The sequence below is a fragment of the Sphaerodactylus townsendi genome, linkage group LG03 (genome assembly GCF_021028975.2).
Source record: "Sphaerodactylus townsendi isolate TG3544 linkage group LG03, MPM_Stown_v2.3, whole genome shotgun sequence".
Lineage (NCBI taxonomy): Eukaryota > Metazoa > Chordata > Lepidosauria > Squamata > Sphaerodactylidae > Sphaerodactylus > Sphaerodactylus townsendi.
The window spans coordinates 3,557,659-3,578,251 of NC_059427.1; the positions used below are offsets into that span (position 1 = coordinate 3,557,659).

Sequence of the window (20,593 nt, forward strand, 5' to 3'; positions counted from 1 at the left end):
TACAAAATTATGCATGGGGTAGAAAATGTTGACAGAGAGAAATTTTTCTCTCTTTCTCACAATACTAGAACCAGGGGGCATTCATTGAAAATGCTGGGGGGAAGAATTAGGACTAATAAAAGGAAACACTTCTTCACGCAACGTGTGATTGGTGTTTGGAATATGCTGCCACAGGAGGTGGTGATGGCCACTAACCTGGATATCTTTAAAAGGGGCTTGGACAGATTTATGGAGAAGTCGATCTATGGCTACCAATCTTGATCCTCTTTGATCTGAGATTGCAAATGCCTTAACAGATCAGGTGCTCGGGAGCAACAGCCTCAGAAGGCCATTGCTTTCACATCCTGCATGTGAGCTCCCAAAGGCACCTGGTGGGCCACTGCGAGTAGCAGAGAGCTGGACTAGATGGACTTGGTCTGATCCAGCTGGCTTGTTCTTATGTTCTTATGTCAGCAGGGTTTATATTCTGTCTATCCCCTGTACTCCAAGGGAAGGAAATGGCAAACCATAATTCCCTTATCATTCACATTTTACTTCCAATGTAGCTCTTTTGAGTCTCTGCTATTTATGATTAAAAAGAAAAAGAGGAGAAGGCTTTTATATCCCACATTTCTGTACCCTAATGAGCCTGAAAGTAGCTTATAAATCACATTCCTTTCCCTCCCCACAACAGGCACCCTGTGAGGTAGGTGTCAGGAATGAAGCCTGGTGTATGTAACCTGATTGTAACTCTCATGTAACCTGATGGATATGCAAGTTGATTGATATGTAAAGGGTCTTTCTCTCCTTTCCTCTTCTGATGTTTAAAGCTTTGACATGGATTGTAGATAATTAGGCTCTTGACCCTAGTGAACATTCTTCAGAGAAACAGGATGGGCTGAAGAAGGCAAGCCAAGTAGCTGCATTAGATTTCTAGGCCTCCCTTTCAAAAAGTTTTCTTCTACACTTGACCACCGAAAATCCAAGTTAGCCTTGCTTCTTTATAGCCCGGCCCTATTTACTGAGCTCTGGACCTCGCACCTTCGGGACCGCATTACCCTGTATGTCCCTACTTGGCCTCTGCGCTCGGCAGAGGCCAATTTGCTGGTGGTTCCCGGCCCCTCAATGATGCGGCTGGCCTCCACGCGGGCCAGGGCCTTTACGGCTCTGGCCCCAGCTTGGTGGAACACTCTTCCTCCAGTTGTCCGGGCCCTGCAGGATCTTGGTGAGTTCTGCAGGGCCTGCAAGACTGAGTTGTTCCACCGGGCCTTTGGAGTGTCCAACCGCTGAGTATGGTGCCCCATCTCTGCTCTCTGTTCCCTGCTCTTTACATCTGGGTAGCCCTCCTATGGAGGGTGTTCGCCGTTCCCCTCTTTTTGGGGAGGGTTTTAAATATGGGTTTACTGGACGCCTTTTATTGTATTAACGGCTGTTTTAATGGAATTTTAGTAAGTTTTAATGCCTATTTTAGATGGAGCCTTTGTAATTTGTTATTGTGTATTTGTATAGTCTGCTCCCCTGTTTGGTATAGTATTGATTTTGTGTTGTACACCGCCCGGAGCCCCTCGGGGATAGGGTGGTATAAAAATCTAATAAATGAATGAATGAATGAATGAATGAATGAATGAATAGAATATGACCTAAGGATTGAAGACTACTGCCCCTAGTCACTACCTTATGTTTTGGTATCTCCCTGAAGATGGGACCTTAATTGGTACAGTGAAGTCATGCCCGCGGGGGTCGCAAGGAAGAGGCAAGACGCAGTGATATCATCCGGTGGAGAGAGCCAGCGGCAGGAAGCGTATCCATGGATCCGGCAACTCTACCATGTGCTCGGCCCTGGCACCTTTTATTAGGGTTTACAATAGGGGCGGTAATATGGGCGGACCCATAGGCGGGAGAGCGGGAGAATATCATATGACACATGACATCATGGGGTTGCCTACGTGCGGGAGGAAGCGACCGTGTCTAGGTCTAATCCACACCTGGGGGCAAGAGCCCCTTTGTCTGGGACACCTGGTGACCGTGAGTCAGGCATCTCATGACCTGTGACTCACGGGGGTCTGGGGGATGGGGGAGCGTGTGCGTCCAGAAGGCCGCAGCTGGCACAGGCATTCCTGCGCTCTCTCTGAGGCTCTGCTGGGTTCGCGGGGCTCACCCCTACAGTACAGTCTGTGCTGCTGCTTCTGAGCAAGCTGGCAGAGTAAGTGGGTAGTGAGTGGTAGTTTTTTATCCAACTTGAATCCCTACCCCTAAATAGTCTTATGCCCATGCCAGCTAATCCCAATGGAAACCCTCATGAAAAAGCAAGCCTCCTAAGCCCTCAAAAACACACACCAGATAAGGATTGAGCTTTAGGATAATTCCTGAATAGAGTTCACCTTTTTTTCTAATTGTCTTTTTCCTGGTCATTCCTATAGTGGCAGACTGTGTCATTACTTCTGAGCAAGTCTAAGAGCAAGTGGCATCTCCAACACCGGGGCCGAGACAGAGGAGGAGGAAGGATATGAAGGCCACCTTCAATGGTGACCTTGAGACCTTCCATTACTTCCTAGTACAGGTTGGGTCCTACGTGCGAATGATGCAGAAGGAGTTCGACAATGATGTGGAGAGGGTATATGAAGCTGGGACACTCCTGGAGAGGGAGGTGGCAGCCTGACTCTTCGAAGAAGATGCCCCGGAGCCGATGGACTTTGATCAATTCATGTTGGTGCTGTGCTGCCACTTTGAGGACCCCTTCCTGGAAGATAAGGCTTGGGCCCGACTGCAAAGGCTGAGAGAAGGGAAGTGCTCAGCCGACTACGGGGCAGAATTCTGACAGCTGGCAAGCTGCGGGTGCAACTGGCTGGAGAGGATTCTCCATCCATATGTTCAAGGATGGTGTCGTTCTGGAGGTGCTGCAGCGGGCCCTGCTGTTGGTAAGAACATAAGAACATAAGAACTAGCCTGCTGGATCAGACCAGAGTCCATCTAGTCCAGCATTCTGCTACTCGCAGTGGCCCACCAGGTGCCTTTGGGAGCTCACATGCAGGATGTGAAAGCAAGGGCCTTAAGAACATAAGAACTAGCCTGCTGGATCAGACCAGAGTCCATCTAGTCCAGCATTCTGCTACTCGCAGTGGCCCACCAGGTGCCTTTGGGAGCTCACCTGCAGGAGGTGAAAGGAAGGGCCTTAAGAACATAAGAACTAGCCTGCTGGATCAGACCAGAGTCCATCTAGTCCAGCATTCTGCTACTTGCAGTGGCCCACCAGGTGCCTTTGGGAGCTCACCTGCAGGAGGTGAAAGGTAGGGCCTGCTGAACATAAGAACCAGCCTGCTGGACTGTGAGCAGTAGTCCAACGAAGCCCCAGCACTCTGCTACTCGCAGTGGCCCACCAGGGGCCTTTGGGAGCCTGCATGGCAGGATGTGAAAGCAAGGGCCTCGGCAACATAAGAACTAGCCTGCTGGATCAGACCAGAGTCCATCTAGTCCAGCACCCCCCGTTACTCTCAGAAAGGGTCCACCAGGTGCCTTTCAAGCACAACACCTGCAGGAGGTGAAAGCAAGGGCCTTAAGAACATAAGAACTAGCCTGCTGGATCAGACCAGAGTCCATCTAGTCCAGCATTTCTCCTGCTACTCTGTAGTGGGTCTACCAGGGTGCCTTTGGGAGCTCACATGCAGGATGTGTGGTGAAAGCAAATTTAAGAACAACATAAGAATCCAGCCTGCTTGGATCTGTAATCCAGAGTCCATCTAGTCCAGCATTCCTGCTACTCGCAGTGGCTCCACCAGGTGCCTTTGGGAGCTCACCTGCAGGAGGGGTGAAAGCAAGGCCCTTAAGAAGATAAGAACTTAGCCTGCTATGGACTCAGAGCAGAGTCCATCTAGTCCAGCACTCTGCCACTCGCAGTGGCTCCACCAGGTGCCTTTAAGCTCACATGCAGTGATGTGAAAGCAAGGGCTCCTAAGAACATAAGAACTAGCCTGCTGGATCAGACCAGAGTCCATCTAGTCCAGCACTCCCCTACTCGCAGTGGCCGACCAGGTGCCTTTGGGAGCTCACATGCAGGATGTGAAAGCAATGGACTTAAGAACATAAGAACTAGCCTGCTGGATCAGACCAGAGTCCATCTAGTCCAGCATTCTGCTACTCGCAGTGGCCCACCAGGTGCCTTTGGGAGCTCACATGCAGAAGGTGCGCAAGGGCTCCTAAGGAACATAAGAACTAGCCTGCTGGATCAGACCAGAGTCCATCTAGTCCAGCATTCTGCGCCTCGCAGTGAGGCTCACCAGGTGCCTTTGGGAGCTCGTCTGCAGTAGGTGAAAGCTGGGCATGGCCTTAAGAACATAAGAATCCAGCTCTGCTGGATCAGACCAGAGTCCATTCAGTCCAGCATTCTGCTACTTCCTCGCAGTGGTTCACCAGGTGCCTTTGGGAGCTCACAGGCTTTGCGATGTGAAAGCAAGGGCCTTGGCAATGCAAGAACTACAGCCTGCTGGGATCAGACCAGAGTCCATCTAGTCCAAAGCATTCTGCTACTCGCAGTGGCTCACCAGGTGCCTTTGGGAGCTCACGTGCAGGAGGTGAAAGGCAAGGGTCTTAAGAACATAAGAACTAGCCTGCTGGATCAGACCAGAGTCCATCTAGTCCAGCTCTCTGTTACCTCGCAGTGGCTCACCAGGGTGCCTTTGGGAGCTCACATGGTGATGCAGCCGGGTGGCCTTAAGAACATAAGAATTTAGCCTGTTGGATCAGACCAGAGTCCATCTAGTCCAGCAACTCTGTTACTCGCAGTGGCTCACCAGGTGCTTCCTTGGGAGCTCACCTGCAGGAGGTGAAAGCCAAGGGCCTCCAAGAACATAAGAATCAGCCTGCTGGACTGTGACCAGAGTCCATCTAGTCCAGCATTCTGCCACTCGCAGTGGCCCACCAGGTGCCTTTGGGAGCTCACATGCAGGATGTGAAAGCAATGGCCTCTCTGCTGCTGCTGCTCCTGGGAGCCTGGTCTGCTAAGGCATTTGCAATTCAGAGATCAAGAAAATCAAGATGGGTAGCCATAGATTGACTTCTCCTCCATAAATCTGTCCAAGCCCCTTTTAAAGCTACCAAGCCCCTTTTAAAGCTGGTGGACCCTGACGCCCTAATGGGGTGTATCTGCTTTGCCAGAGATGCAGAAGGGCGAACTGAAAGAAGTGCGATGATCTCGCCAGCGCAGAGCCAGGGCTGCACGGTGCCCACCAAGTTGCCCAGACCCCAGTGCTGAAATTCAAATAACTTTACAACTGGTTCCAGTTGAGCGGGGGGGGGGGGGGGGGGGGGGGGGGGCGGCAGCATCTGGCAGCAAGCTGTGGGCCCACTGGCTGCTGCCCCCCACTCAACCGCCATTGGCGGTGACCCAGGAGACTCGCTTCCACCCCCACCCTGGGAGGCTTGTGCCCAGCCACCTGCTGGCCCAAAGGCCAAGGCCTGGCAGCTGGCGCACTTGGCTGGGGGCTGGGGACTTTTTGCATGGCCAGGCCATCCCTGGGGAAAGCCCAGCCGTCTTTGGCCCACAGCTAAGAGTGCTAGTCGCCATGCCTTTGGGCCAGTAGATGCGTGCAAGCCTCCGGGGGAGGGGGGGGCTGGAAGGTTTCCAGTTCCACCCCCCACACCAGAGGCTCGTGCTCAGCCATCTGCCGGCCTAGAGGCCAAGGCCTGGCAGCTGGTGCACTTGGCTGGGGGCCAGACACCCACCAAATAGAGTGGGGTGCAGATCTCATGGGGAGAAACTGTGGTTAATAATTGTCAATGTGGGCAAATACCTAGTAGTTCTGGGCTTGATCTGGACATTAGGTGACGGGATGGGGTAGTTAGGTTTACAGAACCCCCCTGTGGGTCACACATGTGGCCGCAGCAACTGAATTAGTAGGCTCCCATACAACAGAAGGTTGTTAGGGCAGAGAAAGTAGTGAGCATTCCCTCGCAGTACCGGGACTTAACACAAGTCTTCAAGGAGGGTGAGTGAAACTTTTGGAATATTTGGCATCCTTTGTGTAAGTAATTGCAGGAGCAAGAGAGTTGCACCATTTGGTTACTGTATGTTGATGCAGGGCAGCTGGGCAGTTAACTGGTTGATTGAGATTGTCCTTTAATGCTGTATATTATGGCGTAGTTTTCCTGCTCCTTATCTTCCGTCACTCTTTTTCTTACTCCTTTTACTCTCCTCCTTCTGCTGTATTTGTATGGTGTTGCTTGAAGCAGCATTTTTTCCTTACAGCTTTGATGTGTAAGCTTGTCTCTGCTTCGCTAAAGCAAGCTTTCAGCACATGATCAATTTTGTCTTCCTCTTTTGTCGTATATTTTTGTAGCCTGACTTTTATACTTAGAGCTTTATTAAAGGATAACTCCTTTTTATAACTCTGCTGCGTTTATTTTTACACTGCTAAACAACTGGGTAGTTTCAGTTCTTCTATCAGAAACAAGTTATCACCTCACTGAAAGACAGACTGTAAGACTGAGTTGATCCCAGGGGTCAAGTTACCCAAAGGGAGACTGTACACTATGAGCCCCCGGGAAGCCGAAGCGCTTAAGGAAGTGGTTCTCAACCTTCCTAATGCCGCGACCCTTTAATACAGTTCTTCATGTTGTGGTGACCCACAACCATAAAATTATTTTCGTTGCTACTTCAGTAATTTTGCTACCATTATGAATCGTAATGTTAATATCTGATATGCAGGATGTATTTTCATTGTTACAAATTGAACATAATTAAAGCATAGTGATTAATCACAAAAACAATATGTAATGGCCTTTTACTGCTGCTGATCCCGAGCATCTAGTCTGCTAAGACTTTTGCAATCACACGCACAGAATGATTTTGGGGCGAAAATTCAACACCAAACAAGTAAGCCATCATATTAACACCACAACACAGTTTCATGCAACAGGCCTAACATATACTACAGAATGCAATGGAAAAAGAAATATGATATTTGCATTTCTGATCCAAAAGATCTGTAAAAAAACTGTGAAATAAAGAAAACTATGAAGTAAAAAATACATAAAATGCTAAAAAAATACACTTACTATGTTGATATGGTGAAACCATCTTTTTCTAATACGGAATCTGTGGTCAGATGAATGCGGCAAAACACATCTTCAGGTGAACCGGTGCATATTGGAAAATATAGAAGGAGAACCTATTTTTATATTCTGAAAAGAAAAGGGAGGTAATATGCATGCACAAACAAGTTTGGGGCAATTATCAGACAATGAATAATTACCAAAGATTTGTCAGTTTACACAAGAAATGTGTATTTGTATGTAGGAAAAGAACTGACTAGATGAAAGCTCTAACAGTAGACAAGTACAAAAGGAATCAGGGCATACAGCTGACCTGTATGATAACATTCTCTTTGCAGATTATGCTACTTCCCATACTGGAGAATGTTCACCATCCCTGATGATCCATAGCTATTCCCACAAAGCAAACCCATCCAATCTAAAGCAATGTTCCTTACTGCCACCCCACCGCCACCGCCACCGCCACCGCCACCGCCACCGCCACCGCCAATCCATTCCCATGAACGCAACATGCTACTGGCAGAAGACTGAGGTTAGCAAAGATAACGTTTTAAGTCATCTGTTGCGTCAGAAAGCAGCAGCAAGGGTCAATGACAGAAAAAAATATACACCAGAGCAAACTGTATGCAAGCAGTTCGGAAGAACCAAAATGCAGTTCCCTATTCCCTATTTAAGGCCTTTACTAGCCCAACTCCCGGATCTTCGAGGACCGCATCACCCCATATGTTCCCCACACGCCCTCCTCGGGTCGGGGGAGAACCAATCTATCAGGTGGTCCTCGGCCCTTCAGCGATGCGGTGTTGGCCTTCATTATCGGGCCAGGGGCCTTTACAGCCCCGGGTCTCCGGCCTGGTGGAACGCTCTACCACCATTGCCGTCCTGACCCTGCGGGACCTCGGGGAGTTCCGCAGGGCCTGTAAGACGGAGCTGTTCCGCCGGGCCTTTGGAGAAACCGGCCGCTAACGGTGCCCCCCTCCTTCCTGTCCCTGACATCTAGGCCACATACCACCGAACGAGACTCGCCATGCCTCCCTTCCCAGGGGAGAGGGAATTTTAAATGCGGAAAACTGGGCGCCAACTACATATTAAGTATATTACTATTAATTAAATGTGCAAACTAAATTTTTGGTTTTATCGCTGCTTTTAAATGTTTAACTATTTTACATTGTTATTTTATATGCTGTACACCGCCCAGAGCCCTTCGGGGATGGGGCGGTATAAAAGCTTAAATAAATAAATAAATAAATAAATAAATATCCGCTATTGTAACAAGACAAGATGTAAGGAAGAGCACCAACAACAGCTGCCACCAAAGATACTGAAAGCATAAGTGGAAGCTTGTAGGGTAAGCAGTTCTGGGAAAAGAGGCTCTCAGCTTGCGCGAGTGTCCGCATCGACGGGCCGTATTCCTGTCACAGAAAAGACATGGAATCTGCAACGGAGGATCTTCCCAGTCTTCCCCGAACTCCTCCCAAGGACCGTCGCTCCCGCTGTCAGACAAACAGGGGTCAGTCTCAAAAGCAGCAACTGGAGCAACGAGAGAAAACAAGGAATGAGGATCATTTCAGCCTCATGAAACTTCGGCCGGGGGGTGGGGGGGTGGAGAGGAAGAACACCTACCAAGGGGCACAGATAATCGCGAGCTCATAATTACACTGTCAGCAACAAACCCCTTCCACACGTGTGCTCTCTACACCACTTCCAGAATGATTAAGCTGGTCATCGACCAATGAAAGTTCACAACTCTGCCCTCCGACCAATAAAATAACAGAATGTAAAAAAAAGTCCCGGAGAGGGAGGGAGGGAGAGAGAGAGAGAGAGAGAGAGAGAGAGAGAGGGAGGGAGAGAGGGAGAGAGAGAGAGAGAGAGAGAGAGGGAGGGAGAGAGAGAGAGAGAGAGAGAGAGAGAGAAGCAATGCATACGGGAGCCTACATGGGCCAAATTTATGAGACGGAGGAGGGTCTATTGCGCACGAGAAACTACGAGATGTGGAGATGGATAGAGGAGCGGTGTCTCGGTTCCTCAGACCATCGGAAATATGTGTTTTCCAGTGGTCTTAGGCGACCCCTGTGAAAGGGTCGTTCGACCCCCAAAGGGGTCGTGACCCACAGGTTGAGAACTGCTTGTTAATGAGTTTTAGGACAACAACTTAGAACGGGGACTCATTCGGCCAACAACTCCCCCCACCCCCCCAGCAGCCCTTATACTATTCCGAAAGAAGGACGGGTCACTGAGGCTTTGAACAGACTACCGGGGGTTAAACGCTATCTCCATGTGTAACAAATACCCACTACCACTCATCACAGACTTGCTGGGCAGCCTAGCTCGCAGCAAGATATTTACCAAACTGGATCTAAGACACGCATACTACAGAATTAGAATTGCGGAGGCTCAGGAATGGATGATAGCTTTTAACACAGGCTATGGAAAAGCTTGAGTATCTCGAATTGTTGTTTGGCTTAAGTGGGGCTCCGGGAGTGTTCCTGAATCTTATCAATTAAATCATGCATGACTTGCTATTCAAGGGGGTGGTGATGTGTTAATTTATACTGACTCAATGGAAGAGCATATCAGACTGGTATGAGAACTTCTCAAATGGTTAAGAGCACATGAACTGTATGTCAAACTGTCCAAATGTGAATTCCACCAAACCAAACCAGATTTCTTAAGGTACCGAATCTCCACTGAGGGATTAGAGATGGACTCCAACAAGGTCTGGGATTTATTGGCTTGTATGATGACTGAGGCTGAGATTAAGCTTGGGAGAGCCACTCTTATCTCACCTCAATCTCGGGTTCTTTTCCCTCCTATTAAACTCCAGACCAGCTGATTTCTCGAAGATTTATTGTAAAAGTTCAAAACAAAGAAATAAAACATAAAATGCATTTCTAGAGAAATTGACCTGTTGAATGCTTCTTGTGGATCTCTTTGGACCTCCAGTCAAGAGGGTGCTTCTGCTTATTTCAGGTGAACTACAATTTATCAGTTCACTGCATGGGTCACCACATGCTGACAGAGGCTGATGGGAATTGTAGTTCTGAACATCTGAGAGCCGCAGGGTTCCTACCCTGGCTTAGCCTCCATGATAGAGTCATCAAGGCTTTGTTCCCTCACTCTCCAAGAAAACTTTTCCCGCTCGCCATGAGGTTTCCAAAACCTTTGAAGTTTCATCCTAGCACCTCTGCATAGTTTCCTGTCCTCCCTCCAGGAGATCAAAAGGCAAAGATGCTTTTCACAGTCATATGTGTGACTTCCCCTTTACCAGCTTATAGCATCTTTCCAGTGACACGCCCCCTTTTGGGACATTTAGCAAGCCCAAACTCCATGTTCACATACTTCAGCTTCCTAATAATACTGGTTGCCTAATATCACATGTTTCTAGCTAATACATAGTTCAACTAACTATTTTCCATCACAGCTTGGGAAGCCCCCCAAACATGGAAGCAACTGCAATGCTTTCTAGGATTCCCCAACTTTTACAGGGACTTCATTGAGAGGTTCACAAAAATTGCCGTTCCTCTCACCAATCTCCTACACACCAACTCACTAAAACAAGCATTCACATCTGAGCCAGTCCTGTGCCCCGGGGACCCAGACAAGTCTTTGTTGTCCATGTGGACGCCTCGGATGAGGCGATGGTAGCTGGCCTCTACAGGGGGGAGGACAGGAAACTTTACGACTGCGTCTGCCTCTCTAAAAATGTTGTAGGTATGGAGGTAAACTGGACAGTGGAGGACAAGGAAACAGGGCCTATAAAAAGGCACTAGCCACCTGGAAGCACTGGCTAGAGGGGACAAAGTACCCATTTGAGGTTTGGATGGACCATAAGAATTTAGCAGCCCTAAAAACGCCAAGTAAACTAAATGCAAAGCAACTCCGAAGGGGTGACGTCTTCTCAAAATTCAATTTCATTTCGCACTTCTTCCCAGGCAAACTACATAGCGGACGCCCTTCCTAGCTTGCAAAACAATTGGGGGGTGGGAGTGATCCACTTATCTGCATTGTCTTCAACCCCACTCAGTTGGGACTAGCAGTGACCACACACAGTCAAGCCAGGCAATAAGTGAGTCATGAGTCACACCCACCCTCTACCCCAATCGTGAAATCCCTACAGGAGGAATTCCAGCGATTCAGATGCCAAGATCCAGAGATCAAAGAGTTAGGGGACAAATTTATAGAGCGGGGAGGGTTGTGGTGGCATGGCAATAAGATGTATGTGCCCTTGGGCATGAGAAGGAAAGTACTGCCTGGATGTCATGATGTAAAATCAGCAGAGCACTATGGGTTTGTAAAAAAACTGAATTTAGCCAGAAAACAATTCTGGTGGCATACTCTCCGTAAGGTTGTAGAAGCTTATGTTGAGGGGTGCCCCACTTGTGCAATGGCGAAATCAATGCCTGAAAAGCAGCAGTTACAACCAATCCCCACTCCCGCTGCTGCCTCCCAGTAAGGGGAAGACAGTAATTTGGGTGGTGACAGACATCTTTTCAAACAAGCCCACTTTATCCCCTGTCCTGGTATCCCTTCAGCCCAGAAATTGCCCCACCTCTTCATAGAACAAGTGTACCCATTGCACTCTACCCCACAAAAAAATAACCTCAGACAGGGAGAGTCAATTCGTGTCCTGGTTCTGGAGGAAATTCCTTAAACTCCTGGGGGTGGAGCAGGGACTGTCATCCGCTTATCATGCGGCAACCAACAGCCAAACGGAGAGAACAAATGTGGTGTTAGAACAATATCTAAGGAATTATGTTAATTATCACCAAGACAACTGGGTTGAATTATTGCCGTTTGCAGAATTTGATTATAGCAGTGCTGTTTACAGCAGTATGGGCAAGAGCCCAGTGGTCTCAGGGCAGAAAGGGAAAATGTTTCCCCTACTGGGACAATGGGTGAAGGAACCAAGGGATTTGCAAACTTGGGTAACCAACCTGCCAAGGTCATGGGAGATAATTCAGAAGGCATTAAAGAAAGCCATGGGGGAATACAAAAAACAGGCTGACAGGAAGAGGTGGGAGGTAAAATCACTTAACTCTCCACCAAAGATGTATGAGGTCTCTAAGGTGCAGAAAATTGGGGCATAAATTTATTGAACCTTTTAAGGTGCTGAGAGTAATAAACCCTGTAGCAATAGAGTTGGATCTCCCCAAGAATTTACGTGGCATACATCCTATGTTCCATTGCAGCCTACTGAAAAAAGCACCCCCAGCCGATTGTTGGCATCCCAAGCCAGAAACACCCCCTCTTATGCGGATTGTAGAAGACCTATACCAGGAAGTGGATGCTGTTGTGGCCTCTCAATTGTATAGAAGGCTTCTGCAATATTTACCGCTTGCCGGGAGAACCATTTACCTTTGGACAGCTCCTCCGTCCAAGCAGTCTGGGGGGTCCAATTCCTAGATTCCTGCTTTCAAATTTATTAATCTAGGTGGGCCCATGTAACCCAGGTTGCATTTTTCCATCTCTTTGACAAGCCCGGCGGCTGGCCCCCTTCCCCTCCCAAGCGGATCTAGCTACTGTGATCCATGCAACGGTCACCTCCAGGCTAGACCGCAAACTCCACTCCTAATGCTGGCCTTTCCTTGCTCTCGATTCGGAAATTAAAACTGGTCCTGAATGCGGTGCCTCGCCTGGTTCTCACAGGGGGTGCCGCCTAGAGACCACATTTCACCTGTATACTGCGCCGTCTGCATTGGTTACCGGGCTGAATTCAAATCATTTTCATAGGTATTGGTGTTAACCTTTGCTGGCCTTATGCGGCCTGGGACCTCTGTACCTGCGGGACAGTCTTTGCCCCATATGTTCCCTAATCGGGCTCCTCTGCTGCATTCAGCAGAGTACAATTTGTTGGTGATCCCTGGCCCCTCATCGATGCGGCGGGCCTCCACCTGGGCCAGAGCTTTAATGGGCTCTGGTCTCTGCCCAGGTGGAACGCTCTTCCTCCAGCTGTGCAAGGACTGCGGGATCTTAATGAGTTCGTTATAGCTTCTGGTAAGACTGAGCTGTTCCACCGGGCCTTTGGGGAGGCCGGCCGCTGATGGCCCCCCTCCTCATAACATCAGTGGATCCTGCTGCCCCCCCTCCCTCCCCCTCTTTTAAGGGATCCGATAGTAGGTCGCCATCTGTTGCGTTTGATATTTGGTAGCTGCATTTTAATGGGGTTAGTTTTAATGAGTATAGAGCCATAAGTATTATTAATTAATTTCAGTATTTATTGATTTTATCTGTGCTCTATTCATGTATCTTGTTGTCCATCGCCCTATAATAATAATAATAATAATAATAATAATAATAATAATAATAATAATAATAATAATAATAATAATAACGTGTGATGTAATACAAAATCCAGCATATTGATCTTGTTTGCTGTGTATAACTGTTTTGTATCAATAATAATAATAATAATAATAATAATAATAATAATAATAATAATAATAATAATAATAATAATAATAATAATAATAATAATAATAATAATAATAATAATAATAATAATAATAATAATAAAAACCGGGGTGTACGCTTCAAAAGTCTGAGCACCTAGACTGGTTAAAGCATTCCACAAAGCATACCCAGATTGACCAGGGTTTTTTTGGAGGGGGGGCTAGGAGGGGTGGAATGTCAGGAATGAAGCTGGGTATATGTAACCTGATTGCAACTCTCATGAAACCTGATATGTAACTTGACTGATATGTAAAGGGCCTTTCTCGCCTTTCCTCTTCTGACGTTTAAAGCTTTGACATGGATTGTTGATAACTAGGCTATTGACCCTGGCGAGCATTCTTCAGAGAAACAGGATGTGCCTGTTGGGCTGAGGGAGGCGAGCCAGGTGGCTGCATCTATACCTATCGTGACATCGAGGCACCTAAGCCTCCTAACAACTCTTTTCAAATTTTCTCTGGGAAAACAGGAAGGGGGAACAGGCAAGAATAAAAGGACCCAGGAAAGCCAGGTCGAGCAGAATTGGCTTTCTCAAGCTAGGTACTACACCTTTCAATAAACACTACTAATCAAGAATCCAGAGTCTGTTCATTGGTTAAAGGTTCAAGACCAGACAGTAGGTGGAATTGAGAGTTCTGAGACAACTGTGACTAGCCCAAGGTCACCCAGCAGACTTAATGTGGAGGAGCAGGGACTTGAACCCCTCTCTCCAGATTAGATTCCACTGCTCTTAACAACTATACCTTACTGGCTCTCTATACGCAGAGGTTCATTAAAGATAACCATGAACAGCATTTTCAGCATTTACTTGGGGAAAGGGGGAGCATTTCACTGAGTAAACCCAACACTTCAAATACAGACCCCTGTGGTTCATGGAAGAACTTCCAGTTGTGGGAAAGGCAGGTGACTGGTATAGGACAGGGCCATTGGCCCCTTCCAGCCTGGCTTTTGTTGAGCAAGTCCCACCTTTCCCTGGAACATTCCATATTGAAGGATACAGCAGCCCCTGCAGAGCCACAGCTAAACTCAGACCCAGAAGGAGCTTTGGAGCATCCCAGACTTCAGGCCCCCGAAGGAGATCCTCCCTCCTTTCCCAGCCGGCTTTCTGATTCTGCAAAATTAAGACTTGTGAAGAAGTGAAGCAGAAATCCTCCAGGGCTATTCCATGATCATTCCCTTCACAAAACCATGAAGGAGCCTCACTTGTAGCCTGCTCATCTGGGAAGGAAACACTCTCTTGACAAAGTCTCCAGCTTCTCTTTGGATGTGAGGCTTCTGTCTGTCTCCACCAAAGTCTCTATTACATTCCTTCCTCCTTTGGCACACCCGGAGAGAAAGTGATGGTTGTAACATAGGTAAGGAAAGAAATCCAAGGAAGAGGATTTTTTCCCCAGGATGAATAGAAACCAGGTCAAAATCAAAGGCCACAATCCCAACTTTTCCTCAACCTTTAAGGAGTATCAAAACAGTTTGCTGTCACCTTCTCTTCTCCACAGCAGATACTTTCTGCGGAAGGTGGGGTTGAGAGAGTTCTGAGCGAATTGTGACTGGTTCAAGGTCACCCAGCAAGCTCTAGGTGTAGGAGCAGGGAAACAAATCCAGTTCACCAGATAAGAGTCCCCCGCTCATGAGGAAGAGGGGGGAATCAAACCCTTTTCTCCAGATCAGAGTTCATCACTCTCACATATTACAGCTCGCTGGATCTTCAGATCACAGTCTGAGGGGATCACTGTAATCTCATCTGGAGGGCAAGTGTGTTCTAATGTTTGACTACTGAGAAATTAGAATGGGGCCCTTTCCAGAGTCTTCCTGAGGGCCTCTCAGTCCTGCATTGGCCTCAGGCCGGAACACCTCCCTGTGGTTCTGGTGATGTCCACAACACTGGACTCAGCTGACATAGACAAACCAGGTAGATTGAATCGCTCTACCTACACATGCTGAATCTCGCCTATGCTGCCATCCTGCTAAGTTGAGACTTCCACGAGGAAGCAAATAGTGGAATAGGCCTCAACACAACATCTTACTCAACAGAAGACAAGATTTTGATTCATGCATAATCCCAAAGGCAGAAATGTATGAATCTGGCACCTGTGAAAGTTCCTTACCCAGAGAAGCCACGATCCCATAGTTCTTTCCTCTTCAGCATGGACGCCTCTCTACATAAGAGCTTCTTTGGTCTTTGGATTCTGAAGCAGTGCCCACTCTGCCTCCCAAGTGGAGGAAGGACATGGGCCAATTCTCCCTCAAAAGAAACCAGGGGCTGAAAGAAAAGGCAGATTCAGTCTTCAGAGGTGATGCCGGGCAGAGATTGGAAGGGGACATTTTGGGAGGGTTAAGGGTGTAAAAGGAGTGGCGTTCAGAGCCTCTTGCTTGGGCCCCTCAGCACCAACTGCAAGAGAAAAGTCCCCTTGAGAAAGGAGGGGGAACCCAGGCTGTCCTTTGCTCATCTCCCATACCTGGACTGGAGTTGCAGCAGCTGTTTTCACACCTCTAAGAACAGAACAGATCAACACCGCTTCTTCACTGCCTGCGAGGGAGGGGAAAGGGAAGAAAGAGTATTAGCCTCCACTTTCTATTCTACTTGCCTGTGGGAATCATGCTTCCTTCACCCCGGTTCCCAGGGCTGTGAAACCTTCTCCTATGTACACTCAGCAAGAAGACTCAGCCTTTCTAATGAGTTGTGGGAGAAGCGGAAGAGAAACACAAGGTACCCATGAGCCTTGGGGGACCATATATGCCACTGGCACGGCCCTTGAATCTAGGCTGGTGCAAGAAAACAGGGAGGCAGAAATGAAATAATCTGGCACATCACTATCATACCAGGTTAAAAAAAACAGACTTGAATTGAGTACATGCAGAAACGGAGGGTAATCTCAATTAGTGTCGATAGCATCTGCCAATCCACTGATGTCACGTTTGGGTTTTTGGCCACAGGCCACATCAACATGGCATCACACCCAACTCAGCCCTCTCGCCCCCAGTCTACCATCCCCCACCCAGGGCTCTGTTTCCTACAGTGCCTAGTCAAATGGCCCCAAAAGCATGGGCACAAAACACATTTGCACACTGTTCTTAGAGCTGTGCTGACCAGAACATCCAGACTTTGTTTATTCACAAGAATTGAAGAACTTGGCTGATATTTTTTTGCCTTTCTTTTTGAGCTACCATGGGTCTCTCTAATGCAGAAAAGAGGGATGTGGATATTGTAATCAATATGAGGAGCTGCCTCCATGAATTTTCTAATCCACATTTATGGGCATCCCAACTATTCACCATTAAGCATAATAACTTGGATGAAGAAGCATTTCATTTTTTTCCTGACCAGAATTCTCTACCCATCGAATTAACTGGGTGCCCCAATCCCATCGAGTCAGATTGAGTCCTTACCATGTGAGAGGGCATCTTGGGGACATTCCTGGCCCTGGCCCAGCTGCCCTTCCTCCAACGGAGGTCTTTCCAACTTCACAGATAGACCCAACCTCTGAAACAGCAGCAACAGCAACAAGTAAGAGAAGGAGTGGAGCGAGAAGAATTTTGATTTATACCACACTTTTCTTGACCTTAAAGAGTGTCAAAGCGGCTTACAAACTCTTTCCCATCTTCTCCCCACAACAGACACCTTGTGAGGTAGGTTGGGCTCAGAGAATTTGGAGAGAGCTGTGACTAACCAAAGGACACCCACCAGGCTTCATGTGGCAGAAAAACCTGGTTCACCAGTCTGGAGTCCACTGATCATATGGAGGAATGCAGAATTAAATAAAGTTCTCTAGAGCAGAGTCCACTGCTCTCAACCACCACACCAAGGAATGGATCCTACCCTGCTCCCAGACTCTGAATCTTGCTTTACGTAGATCTGGTAGGGTGTTCTTTAAACACTGGTGAGCTATCTGGAGGAATCAGACATTCCCCAGAACATAAGAACATAAGAACTAGCCTGCTGGATCAGACCAGAGTCCATCTAGTCCAGCACTCTGCTACTCGCAGTGGCCCACCAGGTGCCTTTGGGAGCTCACGTGCGGGATGTGAAAGCAATAGCCTATAGCAATAGAAGAAGCAATTGCCTATAGCAATAGAAGAAGCAATAGAAAAGCAATAGAAGAAGGGGCTGCTGATGCACCTTCTTAAGTTTCCCATTTAAACTGATTAAAACTTGGACAAGTATCAGGCAGGGATGCCTTAGGAGAAGGTCAAATATTGTTGCTTGAATTGGACATACATGGAAAGACACGCCCTCACCTGTTCTGCCTGCCTCTTCTCCTCTGACTCACTCAGCAGGAAACCCTCAGCCAGGGCCACTGCTTGGAAACTAGTCTCCGGCCCACATTCTCTGACCCAGCGCTGCATTTCGTAGGGCAGGACAGTCAGGAACTGCTCCAGGATCACCAGGTCCATGATGTGCTTCTTGGACTGTCTCTCTGGCTTCAGCCAGCGGTTGCAAAGTCCATGGAGCTGGCTGCAAACCTCTCGGGGCCCATCAGCATCATCATAGCGGAACTGCCGGAAGCGACGGCAAAGTACTTCCGAGTTCACGGGCTCCTGATCCCAGACCTCTGGCACAGCTCTCTCCCAGAATGCAACACCACTCCCAGCTTGGATGGGATTGGGATCTTTCCTTGCTCTCTTTGATGGTTGTCCTGGGTCCTGCTCTTCCATCTTCTTCTATCGGGTGGCCTTTGACTGTGAAAAGATTCCTTTAGTCACTTGGGCATGAAAATGAGCTTCTTTCTGTGAGTGTGGGGGTGGGTGAGTAGGAGGCAGATATCAACATGTCAGAAGAAAAACAAAAGAGATTTTTTATTTATTTTATTTATTAATTAGTCTTTTATAGGTCAGCCTCATCCTAAGGGCTCGAGTATAAGCTCACACATGGCTGTTCTAATGAACAGCAAATCAACAACATAAAACTTAAATCCCTTAAAACCTATACAGCAATAAATTAAAACAGCAGTATTTTAAAACAAAATTGTTTAAAACAGGCGCCCGAACCAAGGCCAAGGAAGGGAGGAGATAGGTAGGGCCCGCGATGTTATCAGTGGATCAGACTCAACCAAAATAAAAAGATGGAGACAGGCATATAGAATGGTGACACATGGTGAATAAGAACAAAAGTGTGGTTTGTACTATTTCATGGCACTATATACCAAGCTTTTTGAAATATGCCTCTTTGGTCCTTTGGGATATTTAACTGTCTCTCTTTAAAGATGTTTCTTTGGGTGAGGCTCATCCAGGGGCTTCAGGTGGCTACTAAGTGGGTCAGGAGATATGTCCACCCACAGGCACAGGGGTCTCCTGTTAGTGTAGGTCAGGTGTGAATCTTGTGCTGGCACAGAGTGGGATTGCATCAGAGGTGCAGTTTGTGCTTGGATCAAGGTACAAGGGTTGCTGGGATGAATGGAAGACAGGAGGGGGGCAACAAACCAAGGGGATTTCCAGATCTTGCCTGGATATTGGCAACCCTGCATCTGGGAGATGGGAGATGAGGGGGGAGCATCAGACAAAATCATAAGTGGGACCTGAACACAGGACTCCTGTGACTGAGCCCTTGCATTTCTCCTGTTGTGTTGCCTGGGGGCCTGTAACTCTCTTGCCTGGGAAAGAAAATTGTTCCTCTCACTCAAACCCCAGTGCAGGAAGGACAATCTGACCTTTCGTCATGCCTGCCTCTGCCAAAAGAGCTGGGAAGGGATGGGCAAGTGTGGCATGACCCTCACAGGAATGCATGCCCATGTGTCACTTGTCCCTTTTGTACATGGTGGGCAGCAAGCTGATACCAGGGGATACGTGTTCACAAGCATGCTCAACCACTCTCTGCCTGTCACAGGGCTGTCACCTTGGGAGTTGGTGGTGTGTCCATGGATACTGGTGGTGGTACCAGACAGTCTGGATCTTGGAGACCAGTTTCTCAATTTTTTCCTCCACTGTACTAGGCAAGTCTTTGATACTAGTTCACAGGTTTGGCTTCCCAAGGACTGGCGTGTTAGGTTTAGGTTGTGAATGATTCTCATGTAGGAAGAAGTTCCCTTTCCTCGTGCCTATTTTTACTAATTTATCTATTTATTTTCATTTACTTCATTCAGTAAATGAAACTTTGAAATATATTCCCCCGCACCTAGGCAGAACCAATTTAAATGAAACCTAAACACAAGAGAAACTACTGGCACTGCATCTTATTCACTAACCCTGCTATCCTAAATGGCCTGATCTTTTCCCAACCTGCCAGAGGCTCCCCTCAGTCAGAGCAACTGCCAGCAACTGCCAACCGTCTTAACTGACTCACTGGTGGAGAGCTGACTCACTGGCAGGATTCGCAGTGTCCCCTGCCTCCATTACCAGAATGGTTGCTGTCGAAAAATCCAGATCAGCAGTTGGCCCATCAAAAGCAATGGAGGAAAGGAATTTCGGGTGTTTTAAATCCACATATGTAAAGAAAAATTAATCTACCTTGCTCAAAACAGCAATAAAACCATAAACATTAATAGAAAAGATTAACCACACTATGTCCAATGACTCAAATATCGGCAATGAAAACAAAATGTTTTTCCTAAGGAAATAACTGAGGGACTTCATGTCTTTCACTGTGTAATTCCACCTTTTGACACTTACATTTATAAAAATAAAAATAAACAAACTACAAATGCATTTGTTCTTTTTTATAAGACACAGTATATAGAAAAGCAATTAAGTATATGAAACAATGATGAATATCTACCAGTTCTGAATTGTGCCTCTCCAGCTTTATGAAGATGAATAGACTTGCAGCTCTTCTCCGCCTTGATGTGTCGTCTGTTTTGTAAACAAAGTTCAAATTTATTCTTTTAAAAAAAATAAGACACAGGATACATGTTTTAATGCCCCCCTTCTCCATCCCAAAAGTTAATTATTAAGAGCTTAATGTAACACTGTGATGAGGGATCTTAGGCTATGATATTTGAAAAGTCATGATCTTAATTTATTGCGGTTTATTATAATTAATAGCTAATTAATGTTTTAAGCTAAATTATTATAACTGTATATGCGTCTAATATTAATGAGTGTGAGCTGCCCCAAGCCTTACATTATTCAGGAAAGGGCAGGGTATCAAATTGAATAAAATGAAATAAAACAAATAGAACAGCAATGAAAC

At 47.2% G+C, this 20,593-nt stretch overlaps 2 protein-coding genes across 2 annotated transcripts in view; one reads left to right on the forward strand and one right to left on the reverse strand.

Annotated features, from left to right (window-relative positions):
- Positions 1 to 20,593, forward strand: part of LOC125428548 (zinc finger protein 420-like) — a 472,581-nt gene that overhangs the window by 307,429 nt on the left and 144,559 nt on the right. The window lies entirely within an intron of this gene.
- On the reverse strand, positions 17,348 to 20,576 carry LOC125428868 (zinc finger protein 24-like). The gene is made up of 3 exons (XM_048489573.1): positions 20,180 to 20,576; positions 17,687 to 18,195; positions 17,348 to 17,357 (listed from the first exon to the last, which is right to left on the reverse strand). Exons 2-3 carry the CDS (start codon positions 18,121 to 18,123, stop codon positions 17,354 to 17,356), a joined length of 441 nt encoding a protein of 146 aa, XP_048345530.1. The 5' UTR covers positions 18,124 to 18,195; positions 20,180 to 20,576; the 3' UTR covers positions 17,348 to 17,353.

Bases quoted from the DNA above. Each gene is read 5' to 3' on its own strand.
- LOC125428868 (XM_048489573.1), bottom strand. From the start codon at position 18,123: ATGGAAGAGCAGGACCCAGGACAACCATCAAAGAGAGCAAGGAAAGAT.